The sequence below is a fragment of the Megascapheus bottae genome, chromosome 1 (assembly GCF_031878675.1).
Source record: "Megascapheus bottae isolate mThoBot1 chromosome 1, mThoBot2.hap1, whole genome shotgun sequence".
NCBI lineage: Eukaryota > Metazoa > Chordata > Mammalia > Rodentia > Geomyidae > Megascapheus > Megascapheus bottae.
In genome coordinates, this window is record NC_143509.1 from 104,581,365 (window position 1) to 104,606,018 (window position 24,654).

At 53.3% G+C, this 24,654-nt stretch overlaps 1 protein-coding gene across 2 annotated transcripts in view; it reads left to right on the forward strand.

Annotated features, from left to right (window-relative positions):
• Adarb1 (adenosine deaminase RNA specific B1) overlaps nt 1-23,446 on the forward strand; it is a 114,187-nt gene extending 90,741 nt beyond the window's left edge. The window contains exons 7-11 of one of the 2 annotated variants that reach the window (XM_090350606.1): nt 236-384; nt 1,355-1,523; nt 8,213-8,394; nt 18,717-18,895; nt 19,939-23,446. In XM_090350606.1, the coding sequence (XP_090206732.1) occupies nt 236-384; nt 1,355-1,523; nt 8,213-8,394; nt 18,717-18,895; nt 19,939-20,118 (859 nt within the window). In that variant the 3' untranslated portion in view covers nt 20,119-23,446. The remainder of the gene's footprint in view (nt 1-235; nt 385-1,354; nt 1,524-8,212; nt 8,395-18,716; nt 18,896-19,938) is intronic. The other variant, XM_090350615.1, reaches the window with a different exon arrangement.
• Nucleotides 23,447-24,654: the final 1,208 nt, after the last annotated feature.

The following is a 24,654-nucleotide window of genomic DNA, read 5'->3' on the forward strand; positions in this document are numbered from 1 at the left end:
CTGAGACTGGCCAGAATCCATCGTGGACCTGAATACTTTTCGTAGGAAGGGCATTTCCCCATCATCTTCTCACTGTGAAGCGCTGGCTGAGAAGGAGTGGTCACCCACAGCTGGTGACACGTCTCTTAGATTGCAGACCAAGCTCACCTCTTCCCGCCCCCTCCAGAGAATCTATATGACACCAAGTGCCAACTCGACCGCTTTCAGTATCTGCTTTGTAACTTTCCCCTTGCAGTGGCAAAGACGATCAGAGAAGGTCCATCTTTCAGAAGTCGGAGCGAGGCGGGTTCCGCCTGAAGGACACAGTGCAGTTCCATCTGTACATCAGCACGTCGCCCTGTGGAGACGCCAGAATCTTCTCTCCCCACGAGCCAGTGCTAGAGGGTACGGGGCCAGCCCTCGGCAGCTGAGAGTGAACTAACTTCAGGACGATCTAGCCCGCCTAGACAGACGCCACGACACTGTGGGTGTGGGCATGTGGAGTCTGTGCAGCACAGATTATTTCTTCTCTATGAAGTTTAATTAGATAATCACAAATAAAAACGGAGATTCTAATTTTGATTCAAGTACTTCCGATTAGCTTCTGTTTAGCTAAGTAGTAAGAATGGAAGGAAGATAGGAGATCAAAATGGTAGCCACCTCCAAGTCAGACGACTGGAGTCCTCGTTCTGGTGAGTGATGGACGTATAAAGTTGCTCTCCCAGAAGCAGGTGGAGACTGCTGTCCTGAGCCCACTGCTGGCTTCGCACTTGACCCTGCAGCCGGGTCAGCCTTTGTCTCGGAGTTCAGGTCTCCATCCCTTCTCCCAAGCTTAAACATTCACTATGTAGTCTACATGGGACATTAATTACACCATTTCTCTTGATGATAAAGGAGGGAGACAGACTCACTGTGCACAATTGCTAGAAATTTTCAAAATAGGAGAAGGGAAATAATCACACATATTCATATTACGCGGCAATGACCTACTTTCTATAAATATTTCCGCGAATGTCTACAGATAGTTTTAAATACAAGGGTTTAAGTACAAGGGTTTAAGTACAGCAAATACCCGACTGTCTATAACTCGGAATTAGCAAATTTTAGCATTTTGTCCTTTTTTGCTTCCACTCATTGTTAATGACAGAAAATAAAACATTTTAGGCAAAAATGTTAACTGCCTACCCCTCAATACCCAAAGAGAACGCTTGCATAATGTATTGCATCCTTTTTAGTCAGTTTTATAACGTATAGATTATATCATGTCTGTATTGTATACATGACATAGCATGGTATGAACTAGTTTAAACTTAGATGTGCTCTCCAGCAAGTTGGCAGCTTACCCCTTGTGGGTTTTGAACCTTTTCTTTTTCAGAACCAGCAGACAGACATCCAAATCGTAAAGCAAGGGGACAGCTACGGACCAAAATTGAGTCTGGTGAGGGGACGATCCCTGTGCGCTCAAACGCCAGCATCCAGACGTGGGACGGGGTGCTGCAGGGCGAGAGGCTGCTCACCATGTCCTGCAGCGACAAGATAGCTCGGTGAGGACCCGAAGGCCGCCGGCCGGCCGCCCGCTGCATGTGTCCTTCCACCTGCACCACTGCATGCGTGTGTCTTTCCAGCTCCTTTCATGTTTCATGTGTGAGCCTTTCCAGCTTCTTTCCAACTTTCCTTTTCCAGAACTAGTTGGAGTTGGACACTGTTCCCTGCTCAGGTTTTATTCCAAGTGTTCTCTGAAGGGACGGCTGAGAGGGACCAAGGGGGCTTGGCACAGCCTTTGCACACTCTTCATTCATGGACTTGGGGTTAGGCTAATTGTGCTGAGTGTGCTACAGACTGTGATATTTTAAACTGTTGCCCCCCAAAGGAAAGCACAAGTCAATTTCCTCGTCTGTGGTAGGTGTTTGTTCTTCACTGACGCCTTTACAGCTGTCAAGTTTCCTCTTAGCACTGTTTTGCTGTACCCCATCTGGTATGTTGAGGGCATCAACGTGCTTCTTCACTATATTGGCAATCTAAAGAAAGTTCCCTGATACTCTCAGCTGCTTCAGGTTCAAGATGGAGGCTGAAAGTCCACATTCAGGGTAGCAAGCTCTGATGTGGATGCCATGGACAGCGTTGCCTCAGGGATAACAGCAGCACAATGGAGGGAGAAGATCATGCCATCAGACAGGAGGCCAGAGTACAATGCCAGGGGTCAGGCTCAGGCTTCACTGGGTGCCGGTGGTTCATCCCTGTAATCCTAACTAATCTGGAGGCTGAAATCTGAGGATAAGGGTTCAAAGCCAGCCCAGCAGGAAAGTCCGTGAGATTCTTACCACCAATTGACCACCAGAAAACCGGACGTGGTGATGTGGCCCAAGGGGTAGAGCACTAGCCTTGAACTCAGGAGCTCAGGGACAGCGTCCAGGCCCAGAGTTCAAGCCCCACAACTGACAAAAAGAAATTAAACAATAAAACAACTCACAAGAAATAACTAAGAAGCCGAGCGTGGTTGCTCACGCCTGGCATCCTAGCTACTCAGGAAGCTGAGATCTGAGGATCAAGGTTCAAAGCCAGCCCGCCACAAAAAGACCTGAGACTCTAATCTCCACCTAACCTCTACAAAATGGGAAGTGGGGCTGTAGCTCCAGAGGTAGGGTGGTAGCCTGGAGCTGAAGAGTTCAGGGAACAACGCCCAGTCTGAGTTCAAGCCTATGACCCACACACACACACAAAAAAAAACCCTGAGAGTCCCCAAGAGCTGTCTTCCAAGGTCGGTGCCTTCTAACCTCTAGGCTCCACTGCCTGACGGACCCATCTCCTCCTCCTGCTCCTCACCAAGATCTGGCTTCCCACACACGGACCCTTGCTGGGCAAGCCTCGCCCCAACCATAGCAGGTGGCTCACACCTTACTTATTCGGGGTTTTACGCTGATGTTGGGAAGATGGCAGGCCTGTGGTGTCCTAGACTTTGCAGATTCTCTTGTCCAGTTTTGGAATCCATGTTATACAAGATTGGTCGAGTGAGGCTTTCTTCTTATTCTTCGCAAGCCCTCCCGAGAGGCACTGTGCAGAACACAGAGAAACAGCAGTCCTTGATGGCTGTGGTTGTGTGTCATTGAAATTTTGGCTGAAGACAGAATCTTAGGTCCTTTTCTGGTTACTAGTTTCCTAATTTTGTCTCATGTGGTTAAAATACTGAGTACTATCCTAGAACTTGGGGATTTAAGACTGCTTTGAAGTAGCAGCTTGATGGATTGTGGAAGTGGCAGCAGGAGAGTGGCTGTGAGAGTGAGAAGGGAGGAGGGTCAGAGTGAGCCCAGGAGGAAGGATGCTCAAGTTCGCCCCAGAAGTTCCTGCTCCTTCCATGCCAGACGTGGGGTACACAGAGCAGGGGCTAAACCAGCTGGGAGTCTGTGTTGCAATGTCAGAACTACTGGACTGGCTCCTCAGATGTGTGCCTCTTCTCGTACCTACCTCACAGTCCTGAGCAGAGGTGATGCAGGTGTTAAAGTGGATAATGAAAGCCATGGCCCGGAGAACCGGGGTCCAGTACTCCCATAAATGTCCCAAACCATGCCAGTTGGTTAGAGCCCTGCCTCTGCCCAGGGAGAATGCAGGAGGGGGAGAGTGTGCTGGGCAGGGCTGACCGTTTTCCTCACAGAAGGACACCACAGGCAGGAGACAGAGAACTGTGATAGTTCATGGCGGGAGAATGTACCCATGTGGCCAGCCATGTGGCCGGCAGACTGGTAGAGAAGGCTCTGGAAGGGTTGTCTGGGATGGGGAGAGGCTTACATGGGATTTGTGGAGACCCTGAGGGTCCGGGTTCTGGTCACCCCAGCCTCTGTCTCTGGCTGCAAGTGGCTGTGGATCACAAAGACTGGCCAGATGAGAACAGGGGGCTTGGTTAGTGCAGGAGACAGGCAGGGGAGGGCAAGTACGGGGGATAGGGGCTGGGGAACTGAGGGGGAGGGCAGGCGGGGGGGATAGGAGCTGGGGAACTGGGGGGGAGGGCCGGCAGGGGGGCTAGGGGCTGGGGAACTGGGGGGGAGGGCCGGCAAGGGGGCTAGGGGCTGGGGAACTGGGGGGGAGGGCTGGCAGGGAGGATAGGGGCTGGGGAGCTGGGGGGGAGGGCCGGCAGGGGGGATAGGGGCTGGGGAACAGGGGGAGAGGGCCGGCAGGGGGGATAGGGGCTGGGGAACAGGGGGAGAGCAGGCAGGGGGGATAGGGGCTGGGGAACTGGGGGGAGGGCAGGCGGGGGATAGGGGCTGGGGAACTGGGGGGGAGGGCAGGCGGGAGATAGGGGCTGGGGAACTGGGGGGGAGGGCAGGCGGGAGATAGGGGCTGGGGAACTGGGTAGGGGAGGGTAGGCAGGGGGGATAGGGGCTGGGGAACTGGGGGGGAGGGCAGGCAGGGGGGATAGGGGCTGGGGAACTGGGGGGCAGGCAGGGTGGTAGGGGCCTGGGGAACTGGGTAGGGGAGGGTAGGCAGGGGGGATAGGGGCTGGGGAATGGGGGGAGGGGAGGGTCTCCCAAAGGGAGTAGGGGCTGGGGAGCTGGTGACTGCGAGGGCATCGGTAGGGCATCGTGTGAACATCGCCTTGCTGCACTTAACGTCTGCCATCCTTTCCAGGCCCTCCCCCGTGCCACCCGACTGCCCACTGCCCTGCCCCACTGGCGCAGCTGGCACCTCAGCATGGCACTGTGGCCTCCCCCGTCTGGCCCCTTCCCGGAGGCCCCATGCTAGACCCTGATATGGCATCCTGAACTGTACCATGGCCAGTCCTTGTCCTTAAACACCTGCCCTTAGTACATCTACCACCACTCGCCCCAGTTGGCAGCCACCACCAATGGCACCTGGCTCGGGCTCCTGATATCAGGTGGCCTTGCTGCCTGCCTCTCCACAGCCTGTGACCCCAAGGAACCTTCTCTAACCTTGTACCCCACTTACATGTGGAGCCCATCTTTTTTTGTCATGGAACCCTGTTCTTTGCCTCAGGTTGATTTGCCTCAATTAGTGGTTCTTCTTTTATTTGCTTTATTGTTGCTTTCTTTTTATTTATTCTTATTAGCATCTGTCAGTTATAGAAAAGGTTTCCTCTTAATATGTCCATTTATGTATACAATGCACATTGGTCATCTCTCCATCCTGATCTCTTCACAAGCGAGTCTCAGGTCTCCTCGTTCTGTTCTCAGCATGTACGTCAAGTATTTTGACAATATGCGCCTTCTTTCCCCTCTCCATTCATCACCTTCCACTAGTGTGTGCACCACAAACAAGATGTTTCAACCCCTAATATGTGTTCCCGTAACGTGCATCGTAATTATTCAGAAGGAATTGCCACAGTATCTCCTGCATGCATGCACCACAGTCAGATTGGTCGTGAATATTATAAATGCCTATGATCATGTATGTGTTTACATGTGTCTTGACATTTTAGGTTCAATATCTACATATGAAAGAAAACATGTCCTCCTGAACTTGGCTGGCTTTGCTTAATAAGATGGTTTCCAGGTCTATCCATTTCCCTAAAACGACAAATTTTATTCTTCTTTGTGGTTGACAAATATTCATGTGCACAAGCACACGCACATATACACATACCCCAGGTTTTCTTGATTCATTGGTCAGTTATTAGGGAATGCAGGCCGTTTCCAGCTCTGGGCTGGTTTCTTGGGATACAGCTGCAAGGAACGTGGCGCCTCTATTATATCCTGACTTACATTCCTTTGTCTAAACGCCTGATATTACTGAGTCGGGCAGTCGTTCTGTTTTAGCTGTCTTAGGAAACACTGAGGTTCCTCTTCCCCTCACTTCTTCATCAGTGTTTTGGGGTTTTTGTTTTGTTCTCTTATTGGCTATTCTGACTGGACTGAGATGGACTCTCAGTTCTAAAGAATCAGTAACCTAGCCAGGTGCTGGTGGCTCATGCCTGGAATCCTAGCTACTCAGGATGGTGAGATCTGAGGATTGCAGTTTGATGCCAACCCGGGCGAGAAAGTCTGTGAGACTCTTCAGTTAACCACAAAAAGTAGAACTGTGGGGGCCGGGAATTTGGCCTCGTGGTAGAGCGCTTGCCTAGCATACACAAAGACCCGGGTTCAATTCCTTGGTACCACATACATAGAAAAAAGCTGGAAATGGTGCTGTAGCCCTGAGGTCAAGGCCCAGGACTGGCCAAAAAAAAAAAAATAGAACTATGGCTCAAATGGTAGAACACTAACCTTGAGCAGAAAAGCTCAGGGATAGTGCTCAGGCCCTGAGTTCAAGCCCCAGGCCCACCAAAAGAAAAAAAAGACTCAGTACCCTGGGCTGCAGTGTCCTCCTTCCACCCAGTCATGTGCAGAGGCAGTGTGGCCTTGTGTGTGGTTAAGAAGTGTGGACACATGGCAGGCGATAACGTGGTAGAGTGCAGTGGCTGCTGATGGAGACAGTGTGATAAATATCACCGTCTCTGCAGTCTACTGTTGTCCCTGCTCTCCACATCTCACAGCAGGCCAGTCCCCAGGGGCTCTACGAGACTCGCAGGCCTGCGTTCTAGCAGTGGGTGTGGATGCCTGTTAAGACGTCATCTTGGTGGAGGGGATCAGGACAAGGTTTTGTGTCTGGAATTTTCTGCGGCTCTTACTAAGAGTCATGAGGCCTCTTGATTTCTCTGCAAAGCGAATCCCTAGCCCTTGTGTAGTCAGGGGAACATGTCAGCAGAGTCACCGCACAGCTTAAGATCGTGCTTAAACACGTTTCTCTGTGGGTTTTTTTTTTCCAGTCCTGGGGCTTGAACTCAGGGCCTGAACACCGTTCTTGGGCTTTCTCAAGGCTAGAGCTCTACCACTTGAGCCACAGCACCACTTCTGGCTTTTTTCTATGTATGTGGTACTGAGGACTTGAACCCAGGTCTTCGTGCATGCCAGGCAAGCACGCTACCACTAGACTAAACTCCTGGCCCTTTTTTTCTGGTTTTGTTGTTTTGTTTTTAATTTTATTGTCAAGGTGATGTACAGATGGGTTACAGTTACAAACATAAGGCAGTGAATACATCTCTTGTATGACATTGTTACCCTTTCCCACATTTTTCTACCACTTTCCCTCCCCCTCATCTAGTCTCCCAAGTTATAAAGTTCAGTTCCAGGGGCCAGGAGTTTGGCCTAGTGGTAGAATGCTTGCCTAGCACACACGAAGACCTGGGTTTGATTCCTCAGTGCCACATACACAGAAAAAGCCAGAAGTGGCACTGTGGCTCAAGTGGCAGAGCACTAACCTTGAACAAAAATTGTCCAAAAACAGTGCCCAGGCCTTGAGTTCAAGCCGCAGGACTTGCAAAAAAGAAAAAAACTTCAGTTCCAAAATACTGTCTTTTGAGTATCGCTGTTGTATTGGTTCACATGTCCTTTGTCTCACCATTTTCCTATTACTTTACCCTTCCCTAATTCAGGTAAATGTACATATAATACACTGGGTACCAAAACTAAATACAACAGAGGACAAACCATAGGGGGACATGAAAGAGAAAGAACTTCACACAATACATTAAAAACAGCCATCACAAGGAAACACCTCTTGTTCCCGTATCTTGGGGCTCATTTCACATAGCCTCATCTTAATTTGTCCTATGTATATAGCGATTGAGCTATAGTGATCCTCTCCTGGGACTATCCTAGACATGTAGTAATTATTACAAATTAGGGAAACCATGGAGCCCATAGTTCTTTGTGTCTGGCTTACTTCACTTAGTGGTTTTTCCACGTCTTTCTATTTCCTTATGAATGGAGCGATATCATTCTTTCTGATGGCAGCATAAGGGTTCCATTGTGTGTAAGTACCACATCTTCTTGATCCAGTCATTCACTGAGGGGCGTCTGGGTTGGTTCCACATCTTTGCTGCAGTGAACATGGCTGTGCTCCTGGCTTTAGTATGTCCTTGTTTCTGGACTCACCTAACCACCACACTGCTCTCCAGAGTGGTTGAACGAGTTTGCACTCCACCAACAGTGTAGTCGTGATCCCTGCGGGCCCGCCAGCGTCTGCTGTTACTAGATTCTTGATGATGGCCCTTCTAACTGGGATGAGGTGGAATCTGGATGTTGTTTTGATTTGCATTTCTCCTACGGCCAGAGGTGTGGAGCATTTCTTCCTGTCTCTGTTGGCCTCTAAAGGTTTAACTGCCAGGCCAGCTGGCGCCTTGTCCCTGCGCCCTTTCCTCAGCACTCGGGTCTGCCTGCCCCGACACCTGCTCCTTTCCCCACAGCTGGAACGTGGTGGGCATCCAGGGGGCACTGCTCAGCATCTTCGTGGAACCCATCTACTTCTCCAGCATCATCCTGGGCAGCCTGTACCACGGGGACCACCTCTCCAGGGCCATGTACCAGCGCATCTCCAGCATCGAGGGGCTGCCTCCTCTCTACGCCCTCAACAAGCCCTTGCTCAGCGGCAAGTATTCCGTGCCCTCCCTCTCCCTCGTGCCTCTTCTCTCCCCCTCATGCCACACCTCACACCCGGAACACACTGTCTGAATCCCGCCCCTACCCCCCCCAGCCACCGAGAGCCAGTCGATGCCCACCAGGCTGTGGCAGAGCCACGGAAGGTCCACAAGCCCCCATCTCCAGGCCTGCCGGGCCTGGTCTGCAGAGTCTGGAGCCTGTCACCAGCTGCAGGGTTCTCTGTGGTGCAGAGGTCCAGCGTGCCCGCGCCCTCTCCCTCTGTCCTCACACACGTGACTGCCCAGCAGCAAAGCCTCACGGGCGCTGTGGAAGCCACGTGGGCATTGGCTGTCTGCGCCTATCTGGGCCGGGCTTGCGGAGCATCCTCGTCATGTGAGGCCCTGCAGGTATTCACGCCGCGCCCCGTGACATGGCCAGCAGAGCAAGAGCTGCAGGTGCGCTGGCCACAGCAACCCCTCAGTGCTGCCAGGCCCTTCACCTTCTGTGATCTGTTTCTTTTCTTTTTTTAGAATGTCAGTGGCTAAGAGTAAAGTGCACAGGAGCTTTTGAATTCATGGGTCCTAACTTCTAAGCCCACCCTTATTTAAAGGGACACAGTTAAGGTATTTTTACCCTTTAAAATTATTGTTTTACTTACTTTTTGAAAGCACGAAACTAAACCCATAATCCTAAACTAAAACAGGCTTCTTGCAGTGTCTGTGATCTCTGCCCTGTATTAGTGCTTGGCTACTAGCACTAACGGACAGACAGAAGCGTGGCGTTTCTGTGGGAGCATGTCTGTCTGGGCACATGTGTGTGCAGGTGTGGGGAAGACAGGCTCCATCCTCCACAAATTGTAGAGCCCCTAACTTCAGCCACTCCTCCAGAGACACTAAGGTTACAGGCAACAGCCAGTGCGGGGTAAGTTGGAAGTGGAAGCTTCATGTCATTTGATTGGCGCATGAAGCTCTCCTGAGTCAGGGAACGCTTTTCCTCCATTCTGGGTGATGCGTTTAAGAGGGAGTCCCCCGCGGGCTCTTGCTGTACCCGGTTCTTTTTAAAGAAAAGAGGTTTGTTTAGCTTGCGTATTTCTAGCTAGCGATTCGAGGATCTGGTGGGTGCCCTCTGGTTTGCCTCTGGGGTCCTTGTGAGGGATGGCTGGCGTGACTCAAGTGGTGTGGCGTGGCCAGAGTGGAGGCCAGGGTCAGCTCATCACCATCACCTCTTGTTCTCACAGAACTTCTGATGAGGGTCCCAAGAGACCACGTGAATCCTTCCAGGCTCTCCAGCACAGACCCGGCCCCCCTCACCCCACACAGACCCGACACCCCTCACCCCACACAGACCCCACATCCCGCACCCCACACAGACCCCACATCCCGCACCCCACACAGACCCCACATCCCTCACCCCACACAGACCCGACACCCCTCACCCCACACAGACCCGACACCCCTCACCCCACACAGACCCGACACCCCTCACCCCACACAGACCCCACACCCCTCACCCCACACAGACCCCACACCCCTCACCCCACACAGACCCCACACCCCTCACCCCACACAGACCCCACATCCCTCACCCCACAGAGACCCGACACCCCTCACCCCACACAGACCCGGGCCCCTCACCCCACACAGACCCGGCACCCCTCTCCCCACACAGACCCGGCACCCCTCTCCCCACACAGACATGGCACCCCTCACCCCACACAGACCCGACACCCCTCACCCCACACAGACCCGACACCCCTCACCCCACACAGACCCGACACCCCTCACCCCACACAGACCCCACATCCCTCACCCCACACAGACCCGACACCCCTCACCCCACACAGACCCCACACTCCTCACCCCACACAGACCCCACATCCCTCACCCCACACAGACCCGACACCCCTCACCTCACACAGACCACACATCCCTCACCCCACACAGACCCCACATCGCTCACCCCACACAGACCCGACACCCCTCACCCCACACAGACCCGGCACCCTCACCCCACACAGACCCGACACCCCTCACCCCACACAGACCCCACATCCCTCACCCCACACAGACCCGACACCCCTCACCCCACACAGACCCGACACCCCTCACCCCACACAGACCCGACATCCCTCACCCCACACAGATCCGACACCCCTCACCCCACACAGACCACACATTCCTCACCCCACACAGACCCGACACCCCTCACCCCACACAGACCCGACACCCCTCACCCCACACAGACCCGACATCCCTCACCCCACACAGATCCGACACCCCTCACCCCACACAGACCACACATTCCTCACCCCACACAGACCCGACACCCCTCACCCCACACAGACCCCACATCCCTCACCCCACACAGACCCGACACCCCTCACCCCACACAGACCCGGCCCCCTCACCCCACACAGACCCGACACCCCTCACCCCACACAGACCCGACACGCCTCACCCCACACAGACCCGACACCCCTCACCCCACACAGACCCGACACCCCTCACCCCACACAGACCCCACACCCCTCACCCCACAGAGACCCGACACCCCTCACCCCACACAGACCCGGCCCCCTCACCCCGCACAGACCCGACACCCCTCACCCCACACAGACCCCACATCCCTCACCACACACAGACCCGACACCCCTCACCCCACACAGACCCCACATCCCTCACCCCCCACAGACCCGACACCCCTCACCCCACACAGACCCCACATCCCTCACCCCACACAGACCCGACACCCCTCACCCCGCACAGACCCGACACCCCTCACCCCGCACAGACCCGACACCCCTCACCCCGCACAGACCCGACACGCCTCACCCCGCACAGACCCCACATCCCTCACCCAACACAGACCCGACACCCCTCACCCCACACAGACCCGACACCCCTCACCCCACACAGACCCCACATCCCTCACCCCGCACAGACCCGACACCCCTCACCCCATACAGACCCCACACCCCTCACCCCACACAGACCCGACACCCCACACCCCACACAGACCCGGCTCCCTCACCCCACACAGACCCGACACCCCTCACCCCTCACCCCACACCCCTCACCCCACACAGACCCCACATCCCTCACCACACACAGACCCGGCCCCAATACCCCACACAGACCCGACACCCCTCACCCCACACAGACCCGACACCCCACACCCCACACAGACCCGGCTCCCTCACCCCACACAGACCCGACACCCCTCACCCCTCACCCCACACCCCTCACCCCACACAGACCCCACATCCCTCACCACACACAGACCCGGCCCCAATACCCCACACAGACCCGACACCCCTCACCCCACACAGACCCGACACCCCTCACCCCACACAGACCCCACATCCCTCACCCCACACAGACCCGACACCCCTCACCCCACACAGACCCGACACCCCTTACCCCAGACAGACCCCACATCCCTCACCCCACACAGACCCGACACCCCTCACCCCACACAGACCCCACATCCCTCACCACACACAGACCCGACACCCCTCACCCCACACAGACCCGACACCCCACACCCCACACAGACCCGGCTCCCTCACCCCACACAGACCCGACACCCCTCACCCCACACAGACCCCACATCCCTCACCACACACAGACCCGACACCCCTCAGCTCCACACAGACCCGGCACCCCTCACCCTACACAGACCCAACACCCCCCCCCTACAGACCCGGCACCCGTCATCCCACACAGACCCGACACCCCTCACCCCACACAGACCCCACATCCCTCACCCCACACAGACCCGACACCCCTCACCCCACACAGACCCCACATCCCTCACCCCACACAGACCCGACACCCCTCACCCCACACAGACCCGACATCCCTCACCCCACACAGACCCCACATCCCTCACCCCACACAGACCCGACACCCCTCACCCCACACAGGCCCCACATCCCTCACCCCACACAGACCCGACACCCCTCACCCCACACAGACCCGACACCCCTCACCCCACACGGACCGACACCCCTCACCCCACACAGACCCGACACCCCTCACCCCACACAGACCCCACACCCCTCGCCCCACACAGACCCGGCCCCCTCACCCCACACAGACCCGACACCCCTCACCCCACACAGACCCCACATCCCTCACCCCACACAGACCCGACACCCCTCACCCGACAGAGACCCGACACGCCTCACCTCACACAGACCCCACATCCCTCACCCCACACAGACCCCACATACCTCACCCCACACACACACGGCCCCCTCACCCCACACAGACCCCACATCCCTCACCCCACACAGACCCGACATCCCTCACCCCACACAGACCCGACACCCCTCACACCACACAGACCCGGCCCCCTCACCCCACACAGACCCGACACCCCTCACCCCACACCCCTCACCCCACACAGACCCCACATCCCTCACCCCACACAGACCCGGCCCCAATACCCCACACAGACCCGACACCCCTCACCCCACACAGACCCGACACCCCTCACCCCACACAGACCCCACATCCCTCACCCCACACAGACCCGACACCCCTCACCCCACACAGACCCGACACCCCTTACCCCAGACAGACCCCACATCCCTCACCCCACACAGACCAGGCCCCCTCACCCCACACCGACCCGACACCCCTCACCCCACACAGACCCGGCATCCCTCACCCCACACAGACCCGACACCCCTCACCCCACACAAACCTGGCTTCCTGCTCGGCCCTTCCTCACCATGTGCCCCAGCACACCAGCTGGGAAGGCACACCTAGCCCCACCCGCACTGCATCTGCTTGGGGCAGATGTTGTTCCTGGGTTCATGTGAGGATGAGTTTCACCGTTGATTTTGTTGAACAATACAAACTCTTTACTTGGGCCCAAATTAACCAACAGCAAGATCGAGCCACGCCTTTCATCCTGCACTCGATGTAAAGGGAGGAAGCTGTGTCCATTCACGGACCCCGGCCTGTGGCCCTAGCTTACTCCCCGTCCACATATGCCAAATAAAGAGGTGTGGTGAGGGGCAGAAGAGGTTTATTACGTGGCATTGGCACGTGGCATGGGAAGGTAGTACGGTAGTTCATTTGAAGTCATTCTTTGCAGACGTGAGTTCCAGGCTTAAATAAACAAAGATCTGTGGTCAGATCTGGACAGGTATCTCTGTGTTCCGGCCGTCAGAGGGAGTAGGTGTCTTAACGCCCAGATCTCAGGCTTGCTCAGGTAGGGCCTGGTTGGCTACAGTCCTGGTCCTGGTTCTCAGGGGTTTAGGGAAATTACTATCCCTGCTACCCAGTCTCTGCTGTTGTTCAGTAAAACCTCAGGCAAAATGTGAAACAGCGAAAACAATAAGAACATTTATAAGGAAAGGAATGAATGCCAAATAAAGAGAGATGGTAACGGCAGAGAATGGAGATTTATTACGTGCCATAAACAGGCTACCATGATAGGAGGTAAAAAAAAAAGCAGCAGAGTTGAAGCTTCTAGAGCTCGCTGGAGGCCCTGCAAATGGATAAAACCAAACCCTGCCTGACACTGGATGCAGGAGGCCCAGAAAATGGATTAAACCAAACCTGGAAAGTTAGGGGGAACAAAAAAAAAACACATAAAAATGAGGAAATAAGGATTGTCACTAAATACTTGAGGCCATCATTTCATAAGGAACAGAAAGGAGACCCACCCATCAGAAGGTTATCTTCAGAGACCAGACTTTCCCCGTTTATCCCAGGTCGTCTCTGTAACCCCAAAGACAGTGCAAGATAGCTAAAGATGGACTGAATGCTGTCTCCCTCGGCATGTATATGCCGTGCTTCTCTTTCTCTGTCATTTTTCTCTCTAATAATAAAAGATGTATTGTGTTCACATCTTGCCTGCATTCTTTTCCTAAACAAAAATTTTTGTAAAGAAAATTTTGTTTGCCTTGGGGCTGACAGCAGTCCTGCCAGCAGGACCCAGGTGACAAGCCAGCTGCTGGGACGGGTGCTGGGCCAAGCTTCCTTTCCTGTCCTTTTTTTTCTTTTCTTTTTTCCCTTTTTTTTTTTTTTTTTGCCAGTCCTGGGGCTTGAGCTCTGGGACTCAGTGCTATCCCTAAACTGATTTTGCTCAAGGCTAACATTCTCCCACTTGAACTACAACACCACTTCCAGATTTTTCTGTGATTGATTGAAGATAACAGTCTCTCAGACTTTCTGCCCAAGCTGGCTTCAAACTTTAATCCTCAGATCTCAGCCTCCCAAGTAAGCTGGGATTACAGGCTGGTAGGCCCTCCCAGCGCCTGGCCCTTTCCTGCCGCTTTTAGTGCGGACATTATCACTTATGGTGAACAAACCAGGCAGTTCTGAGGAACTAGAGCCCCTGAGAATAAAGCAAAAACGACCCTAGCTGCAAATACAAACCCACATTAAGAGAAAAAGACGTACTATACGGAGAAATGGGAAGACGAATTTGTTTACGTTTTGGTGGAACTGGAGAGAGGTTTTTCTGGCTGTCTTGCCATCTACAGAAGGGAGGGCGTCCCCAGCAAGTCCTTTTCTGGTTCGTGGCTCCTGACGGCCCATTTTCACTCCCAGCACGGTATTTCCTGGAGAACACACCCTGATGAGTCCAGCCGGGCTTGGGAAGCTCTGAGAGGCCAGAGGAGACCCAGAGGAGACCCAGAAGGAGGCTGCAGGATTCCTCTTGATTCAGCAGGGGGAGGGACCTGGGGGAGACCCCAGGGGATGAGCCACAGTTCTCTCCCTGAGAAGCCTCTGAAGTCAGAATGGAAGTCCTGGAGGGAGGTCTCCGAGGCCTCCCCTCTCTGTCCTGGGGCCTCCCTGGCCAGGGCATGCCTCCTCTGAGTTCACGCCTTTACTCTTCCATATTTGCAGAATAAAGGCCACTTCCAGTCCAGACTGAAACTTCATTGTCCTAGTCCATTAGTGAGAAACCAGTCGTCTCTGTAACATGAATCCATAGTTGATCTACTCATCTCCCGCTAATCATCACCTGAACGGTTCATTTCCTATCACCCTACTGTGTGAAGGGTGTCGTCTTTAAGTGGAAATAAGAAAAAGAAGTCACTGCCAGCTTTTCTAGGTTTTTGCCTGTCTGTTATTAGGCCATGGCACAGTTCCTTTAAAAGTTCTGATTCAGCACACTTAATTTACAACTGGGGGACTTGCATTACCAGCCAAGTTACTCCTGCTTTTATTGGTTTCTACACAGTGGCCTCTGATCAACTCATTACCTCCTCCTCGCTTTGCAGCCCTGGAAAGATGAGCTGTTCACGGCTGCCAGGGCCAGGACGCACAGAAATTCATTCCTCTGCCCATTTAGGGGTCTTGTGCCCCAGAAAAAGCATATGGGTAGTATTTGAGCCTTAGGCTGGCTATTTTCTTTTTGCTTTATTTACTCCATTTTGGCTAAAAATGACTAATTGGAATAAAACAAAATACAAAAAAAATTGTACTTTTGCATCTTACATTTTTAATTAATTGGCCATTTAGCTTTAGTGCAGATGTTGCAGTTCTAGGGTGTAAGTATCCTTCAGCAGTGATCTTTTGGTTTCCTCAGAAGTAATGGCTTGCAAAGAAGATAGGATAATGCAAGCATTAGCCATTTGTTCGTGAAAGATCTAATTCTCCTACTGCTAGAGATTCTGACCAATTATCCCTAAGTGGGCATTGCCCCCCCCCCCAGAGAAGCTGTGCTACACCCTCTGCAGTGGCACAGCTCTGCAGCCAGCCCAGCAAGGTCCCAGTCCGGAGCCAGGTCCATCGGGGACACTGAAGGGGGGTGCTTCCGCCATCAGCCTGCAGGCTAACGGCCTGGTGTGTGGTCCTCAGGCTTTCTTCTCCCCCATCACCCTCCTTCCCATTCCAGGGGGTCCTCTTGGCAGTTAGAAAGCTTCTTATGCCCAGTGCACTCATGGGTTCCCCGGTGAGAACCTGCCCTGCGTCACAGCCGCTGTGTGTCTGTAGACTTGCTGCTGCGTCAGGAGAGCCGTTGCTCTTGAACGTTCTCTCCTCCCCCGGTGCCTCCTCATAAGCTCACACGCGTGTGGCTTTGGCCCAGAGTGTGCAGGAGGGCCTCTCCCCTTGACCTTTGTGTGGGTCATTTTGGTGAATCACTGAAAGATGGTGCTTCTACCCTGAGGTCAAAGTTCATCTCAGCAGAAAAGATCATCTTGTTGATCTTGTTCCCCATTTACCATGCATTGTCTTTGCAACATGTGTCAGGAATCGGTTGGCATGCTGTGTGTGTGTGTGTGTGTACTCTGGACTCCAGTGTTCCCACTAATCTTGTGTGTCTGTTTCAAAGCCGGTGTCACCCTGTCATGATTTTAGGTGGTAAGCTCACGGTCAGCCCTCCAGCGTTATCCTTCCCCTCTAAAGAAGAACTTAGACAACTCTGGTCCTCCTTGTATTTCCATAACAAGTTTATCATCTGCTTTCCAGTTTCTACACCAAAGCCCGCTTGGACCTTGATTTTTGATTGGGTTACTTATGAATGTGTAGACCAGTCTGAGGAGAGCCAGCACTTTCACTGTTTTGAGATTCCAGTTGATGATTCTCATTGCCTTTTCCTTCTCCGGGAAGTGTTTATGTCATGCTTGCCCTTTGTCAGACACGTTGATACATTTTCCATATTCCCAATGCCATGGTCATTGTTCTGTTTTTGTTTAGAGTTCAGATTGTCTTTACAAACATTCGTTTGTAAGACGATGCTGCTGGGTTTTATTACAGGTAACCAAGTTGTTTCTGCCTATGCGGTCTGGATGCCATTGATTCATTCACTCCCAGTTACACTGGATAGGACTTAGATGCATTTGCCAGGTGTGTGATCTTAGGGGAAGGACATGCCTTGGTCAGTCTGAGTTTCTATTTCTAGTATGCCTAAGGATAATTAATCAGGAGTGGATATTAGATTTTATTTAGTGCCTTTTGTCTGTTCTGAGATAGTCATTTGGTTAATGTCTTTATTAGTATGGTGACACTAGTGTTTAAAAAAATTCCAAACTGGGTGGGGAGTTTGACCTAATCGTCGAGTGCTTGCCGAGCATGCATGAAGACCTGGGTTCGATTCTTCAGTACCACATACACAGAAACAAAAAAAAGCCAGAAGTGGTGCTGAGGCTCAAGTGTTAAAGCTCTAGCCTTGAGGACAGTGCTCAGGCCCTGAGCCCAAGCCCAGGACTGGCAAAAACAAATAAATAAATTTAAAAAATATTCCAAACCAACCTTGCATTCCTTGTCAGTTTTAGGGCCCGGGCCTGTCCCTAAGCCTCTTTGTGCTCTAGGCTAGTGCTTTACTGCTTGAACTACAGCACCACTTCCAGTTTTTGAATAGTTAATTGGGTCTCACAGAGGCTTTTCTGCCTAAATGATTTTGATCTATAATCCTTAGATCTCAGCCTCTTGAGTAGCTAGGATTTTAGGCATGAGCCACCAGCACTTCAATAGCTTTTTCAAAAAATTCTTTTACATGTTGTTGGATTTAAATATATAAATTTTCTTATGATCTTTGCATCCGTAGTATTCTGATTTGTACGGAGTGTGGTCTATAGTTTTGTTCTAATGTCTTCATTAGACATAAAATGTGCTGTGATGTACTTTTTTCTCTATAGTTTCCTGGAAGAATTTAGAGCTCACAAAGCTTCTTTAAGTGATGGTTAGAATTCACTGGTGAAGCCATTTGGGCTTGAAGTTTTTTTTTTTATGAGAAATTATCTAACTACAAATTAAATTTCAATAATAGTTGATGGGGTATTTCTGTTCTTTTTTTCTTAAGGAAGCTTAGCAACTTATGTGACTCTAGAAATGTGGCCATTTCATCTGGTTTGTTATCTGCTCTATTATCGTCCTCGTGTCTGCGGCATCTCCAGTGACATCATTTCTTTTTATTCCTTAAACTGGTGATTTGCATTTCCTTCTCAGTTTCACTAGAGGTTTTCAGCTCTACTGATCATCTCTAAGAGTTGAATTTGGGGTTCATTGCTTTTTTTCCCTTTTATTTTGTTTTTCTGCTTCCTTATTCCCCCTGCTCTAGTTTTTCTTTTCAGGTGTTAGCCCCAGAGTGGGGTAAGGCACACTAGACGTGAGGTCAAGGTCCACTCCAGGGTTCAGCCATCTGGGCACCGAGTGGCAGCAGCCACTGGCTGGCAGCCGTGCCCCTTCCCAGGTGCCTCTGCAGAATGGTGTTTTCGCTCAGCGCTCATCCTGCAACCCCGTCTGACACCCCCCACCTCCTGCTGTGCACTGTGCCAACCAAGCTGGCAGCCCTCCCTCCCTCCTCCCTCCCATCCTCCCCAGGCAGGGGCTTGGAGTCACCACAGGGTCCTCTCTGTTTCAGGCATCAGCAATGCGGAAGCTCGGCAGCCGGGAAAGGCGCCCAACTTCAGTGTCAACTGGACAGTGGGCGATTCCGCCATCGAGGTCATCAACGCCACAACTGGGAAGGACGAGCTGGGCCGGCCGTCCCGCCTGTGTAAGCACGCGTTGTACTGTCGCTGGATGCGTGTGCACGGCAAGGTACTCAGCTGCCCTGGGCCTGTGCCGGCCCCTCCTCCCCAGTCCATCCCCATCCTCCCCCCCAGGCTCATCACCTCACCCTCTCACCACCTGGTGTTCCTCCAGACGACTGCTAGCTTAAAAGCATGTCCTAAGCCGGCGCGGTGGCCCACAACTAGTTGCTCAGGAGGCTGAGATCTCAAGATCGCAGTTCAAAGCCAGCCCGGGGAGGGAAGTCTATGAGATCCTTATCACCAATTAACCACCAAACTCGATTCAAGTGATAACACACTGAGCCCTAGTCCAACAACGGGTAAAAACAACCAAAATAGTACATAGCCCTGGTTGAGTAAGTCTGGGGCCGTTTCAAAGGCAGCATCCGGGCCAGGAGTGTGGCCTAGTGGTTAAAGTGCTTGCCTAGCATGCAGAAGACCCAGGTTCGATTCCTCAGTACCACATACATAGAAGAAAAAAGGCCAGAAGTGGTGCTGAGGCTCAAGTGGTGGAGCCTTGAGAAAACCCAAGGACAGTGCTCAGGCCCTGAGCTCAACTCCAGGACTGGCAAAAAAAAGAGGGGGTGGGGAGGGCAGCATGCACCGTCCTGGCGGCAGTCAGACATGCTGCCTCCCCTCTGGCCCTCTGTGAGGACACTTATTCTGATACTGACGCTGTAGATGAGGAAGAGCCAGCCCTCTGCTCTAGCCCATGTTCTCAGCTCCGGATTCAGCGCCATCCTCCATTCCCGGCTCAGAGACTTCCACTTTAGCTGCCAGGTTCTTTCCCCAGAGTAGAACCTTCCAGAATTCTTGTGTTGTCGGTGGCGTCTGTGAGAGCAGCCCCGACGTCCCCTCTTCACCTGGAGTCAGCCACCCCGGGGCCTCTGGCTTCTCATGAGAGGCCGGCACGGGCCTGGTGGCCCCCAGACCACCCACTGGTGGCTGCCGGGCGGCTGCTCGCAGGCCGTGGTCACAGGGACGCTGCCCGTCTCCCCTCAGACACCAGGCGAGGTGGTTGGCACTGCGCCCGGGCCCACGCCACCCTCACGCACCGCGGTTCCCCTGCAGGTCCCCCCGTACCTGCTGCGCTCCAGGATCTCGAAGCCCACCACATACCACGAGTCGAAGCTGGCGGCTAAGGAGTACCAGGCCGCCAAGGCCCGCCTGCTCGCCACCTTCATCAAGGCCGGACTGGGCGCCTGGGTGGAGAAGCCCACGGAGCAGGACCAGTTCTCCCTCACGGCCTGAGCAGGGCAGCAGGCGCGGCGTGCAGGGCGGGCGTGGGGGCCCCGCTCCCCCGGAGCCACGCTGTGGACTCACCGCGGAGGGCGCACGCTTGGGGAGGGCGTGGGGCCAGGGCCACCGGGCATCCCATCCGTCCCCAGCCTCTCACGCCCGCCCAGGCTGGCGCGGGGAAGTGTGGGTGCCGGGCATCTTACATGTGAACGGGGGTGGGGGGGTCCACCTGCCACCTGACTTCTCCCCCTTGAGCTATCCGGTGACTGCTTTCTATCTCAGTTTACGTTAGAAATTGAGTTCTACTGCGTAGGGCTTCTTTAAGTTTAGGAAAATAGAAATTACTTTGTGTGAAATTCTTGACTCAGTAATTTATTCAGAGCTAGGAATGAGGTTTATAAAATAGGAAGTAATTATGTCAGGTTGCCTATTTTGATTGTAAAATGCATTTCTCTGTGGAGGGGGAGAGAGCGCAGAGTAGGAAGTAGAACCCTGAAGAGACTCGCCCCGCTCACCGCCCCGCGCAGCCTCTGCTCTGTAGCGTCCATGGGCAGTCATCAGGTCCTAGGACTGTCCATCCCCTGCCACGTGCACAATGGCCTGACCCTGGCGACGGCAGCAGCTTTGTGTCCTGCAGACTCCTAATGCAGGACCTGCCATCTCAGCTGCTTCTAGAAGCTTCTGTGTGCCTAGTTGGGGTCAAATCATAGAAATCTTTTCTCGGTCTACTTCTAAACCCAACATAAAACATCCAGAGAGCTGGGCTGGCCTTCAGTTTGGGGTATTGGCAGTGTTGAGCAACTGGGCAGGGCTCCTGCACAGGGCCTGACCCCCCTCCCTGTCCTCCCTCCCTGTCCCCCTTCCCTGTCCCCCCTCCCGGTCTCCCTCCCTGTCCCCCCTCCCTGTGCCCCCCCCCCCGTCGTCTGTCGGATCTGCTGTAGGAACCCGGCCTTCACAGGGTGCAAAGAGAAGTATTTGAGGAGATTCTCATTTTTTTGAGCACACCATGGAAGGCATATGTTTAACTTATTCTTTCCAGATTTATCAAAGACATTTAAAAAATAAAAAACGTTCAGGAGGAAGCTGGTGAGTAGACGGGGTCCCAGCAGGCAGGCCCTGCCATCCGGCCCTCGCGTGCACAGGGCAGAGCAGAGGCAGGCAGGCAGTGGGCTCAGGCCACTGTGTGGCCGTGGAGAGCCCCCTCCAGGTGCCTTGTTTCCACTCAGGGTGAGGGAGAGCGGGGGGAGGGAGAGCAGGGGCTGGGAGCAGGGAGAGTTGCAGACGGGGCCCTAGTGCAGCCGTGTCGGCACACATGTGGCACTGAGTGGCACACCCGGGTTTTGTGCCCTTCACAAACTTAGAAAAGCCAGGACAGAAGCAGGGCAGCTGCTGTGGGCCCCGCCTGCTCTCCCAGACCCTCCCGAGTCTGGAGCCCCGCCAGCGAGCCATGGACTCTCCACAGGGACCGTGGCGTGTGTTCAGAAGCACAGGGCCTCTTCTCAACCCCTTCCCTCCTGGCAGGGTGGGCAGAGGCGGGGGGGTCTCTTCGGGAAGGGTGAGCTGAGCTTCTTAGAAGGGGAGGTCTGGCGCTGTGACCCACCCAAGCAGGCTCCTGAAGGCTCAGAAATAATCCAGACAGGTCTATATCTTACCCTTGGCTCTATAAATGGTACTTTTTCTAGTTGGGATTGGGAGATGGACTTAGTTTTGAAAATGTGTGGATTTTGGTTATAGAATCCAGCAAAAAATATATCCCATATATATTTAAAAACAAAAACAAAACCCAGTATGTCTGGCTTTACTCTCAGTCAGATGGTAATAAACATGATAGCCTCCCAGACAGGGGCGGGGGCTGTCCTCTATGGACAGAGCTCAGCCCTTGTGAGAGGAGGGGGAGGGCGTCGGGGGTTGAGAGCACTGCTTCCCCACACTCAGGTAGGACTGCTCAGACAGCTGTCTGTCATCAGGAAGGAAGGAGACAACTGACCTTTTAGACGAGTCGGCTGTGTGCAGAGGGGGGAGGGGGTGCTAATTGCACAGACAAGGTGCTCCTGGACTCTCAGGCGCCCTCACCAGGGCGGTGTCTCAGTGTCTGCAGAGTCTCGGGTCTCGGGTCGGGTGACACGGGGTGCCTGGCCAGGGCCTTTGCAGCTGGAGCAAGGCATTGGCGGGGCTGGTAGGTGTTGTGTCCAGGCCCTCATCACCTACTCACGGGGTCGGGAGGTCACACCTCTCAGAGAGGGTCACCAAAGAACTGGTTTCCATTCCGAGTCCAGCTTTCCCTAGGTGGGGAAAGGTTTTTGTAATTGCGGTCAAGAACTTTGTTGTCAGGTGCGTGAGCTATCATCTCATGAGGCCTCTGTCTCTGGAATCCGCGTTGTTCCCCATTCGCTCACCTGCAGGCTGTAGATGCTGCTTTCCCCTCACTCCCTTCCGTCTCACCGTCGGGAGCCCGTGCACCAGGTCTGTCCCCTCACGTGATGGGGAGGCTGTGTCTGTCCCACGCTGTGAGTGGCTCTGGCCACTTCCCCGCTGCCTCACACCAGAGCTGCCAGCTGTGCCCAGCCGCGACAATCTAGCGAGAGACATGCGATGGGCTGCCCCGTCTCCAGGCTCTCTGATGTTCCCAAACTGCGTTTGTACCAACCCCGAACTCCACACCTCGGGGCTTGGGAGGCGCACACGGGTTCAGGATGTGCAGCCATGTGTGGCAGCCAGTGTGAGGTGAGGAGAAGCCTCTTGCTCTGAGGATGGAGGACACTCGGCGGTCGCCACTCCCAGGCTCACGCGGTGTCAGGGAGTAGAAGCTTGTGGGACGGGGGTGGACGGAAATGGACATGGGTTTGACCCAGTCCCACCAGCGTGTGTGGCTGCTCACCTCCAAAACCTTCCGTCCTCACAGCTGTGCTTCCTGCCTGCGGTGTGGAGGTGAGTCCGGCCCCAGGAACACAGCTGTGGCCACCGCGCGGGCTTGCAGCATGTTAGGGACCCAGGGACCGTTCTTCTGAACGGAAACACGCTTGGTTAGAAGCACAGTGTGCAGAATGCTCATGGAATAAATAAACCTCTAAAGCTGTTTGCTGCTCTAGGCTTTGGGTTACCTGCTTTTCATTTGATTTTAGAATTTGGATACTTTATATTGAATGTAAGTCAGCCAAGAAACTTGTTGCTAAGATACAATCCTCGGTGTTCTCTGTATGTATATTTATGTATATACCACCCATTACAACCTGCATGAGTTTCCTCTCACACTGAGGCCAGCCAGAACTGAGCATGAGACGCTGTCACATATAGACAAAGATTTGAGATGTCCTCAAATAAAGAATAAGATGTTTCACTACTATGGTGGTACAGAGGTTTTCTTTAGTGCCATCTGTAACTCCCTTGTCACACTTGGGATCAGAACCTATTGAACATAGCTTGAAGGTCTGGATAAACTTTACCCAAGATTAAAAAGTGTGATCAAACTAACCTAAGATTAAAAGTGTGGGGCCAGGAGTTTGGCCTAGTGGTTAAAGTGCTTGCCTAGCATGCACTAAGACCTGGGTTTGATTCCTCGATACCACATACATAGAAAAAATAGGAAGTGGTGCTGAGGCTCAAGTGGTAGAGCTCTAGCCTTGAGAAAGTCCAAGGACAGTGCTCAGGCCCTGAGCTCAAGCCCAGGACTGGTGGAAAAAAAAAAAAAAAGGAAGTGTGAGCCTAAGACAGAAGGTGTAATTACACTTTACCAAGACTGAAGGTGTGATCAGATCAGACCTCACCTGAGACTGAAGGTGTGATCAGACCTCACCTGAGACTGAAGGTGTGATCAGACCTCACCTGAGACTGAAGGTGTGATCAGACTCAGATTGAAGGTGTGATCAGACCTCACCTGAGATTGACGGTGTGATCAGACTTCACCTGAGATTGAAGGTGTGATCAGACTTCACCTGAGATTGAAGGTGGATCAGACCTCACCTGAGACTGGAGGTGTGATCAGACTTCGCCTGAGATTAAAGGTGTGATCAGACTCACCTAAGACTTAAGGTGTGATCAGACCTCACCTGAGATTGAAGGTGTGATCAGACTTCACCTGCGACTGAAGGTGTGATCAGACTCAGACTGAAGGTGTGACCAGACCTCACCTGAGATTGAAGGTGTGATCAGACCTCACCTGAGACTGAAGGTGTGATCAGACTTCACCTGAGATTGAAGGTGTGATCAGACTCAGATTGAAGGTGTGATCAGACTCACCTGAGACTGAAGGTGTGATCAGACCTCACCTGAGATTGAAGGTGTGATCAGACTCAGATTGAAGGTGTGATCAGACCTCACCTGAGACTGAAGGTGTGATCAGACCTCACCTGAGATTGAAGGTGTGATCAGACTCAGATTGAAGGTGTGATCAGACCTCACCTGAGACTGAAGGTGTGATCAGACTTCACCTGAGATTGAAGGTGTGATCAGACTCAGATTAAAGGTGTGATCAGACTCACCAAAGACTGAAGGTGTGATCAGACCTCACCTGAGATTGAAGGTGTGATCAGACTTCACCTGAGACTGAAA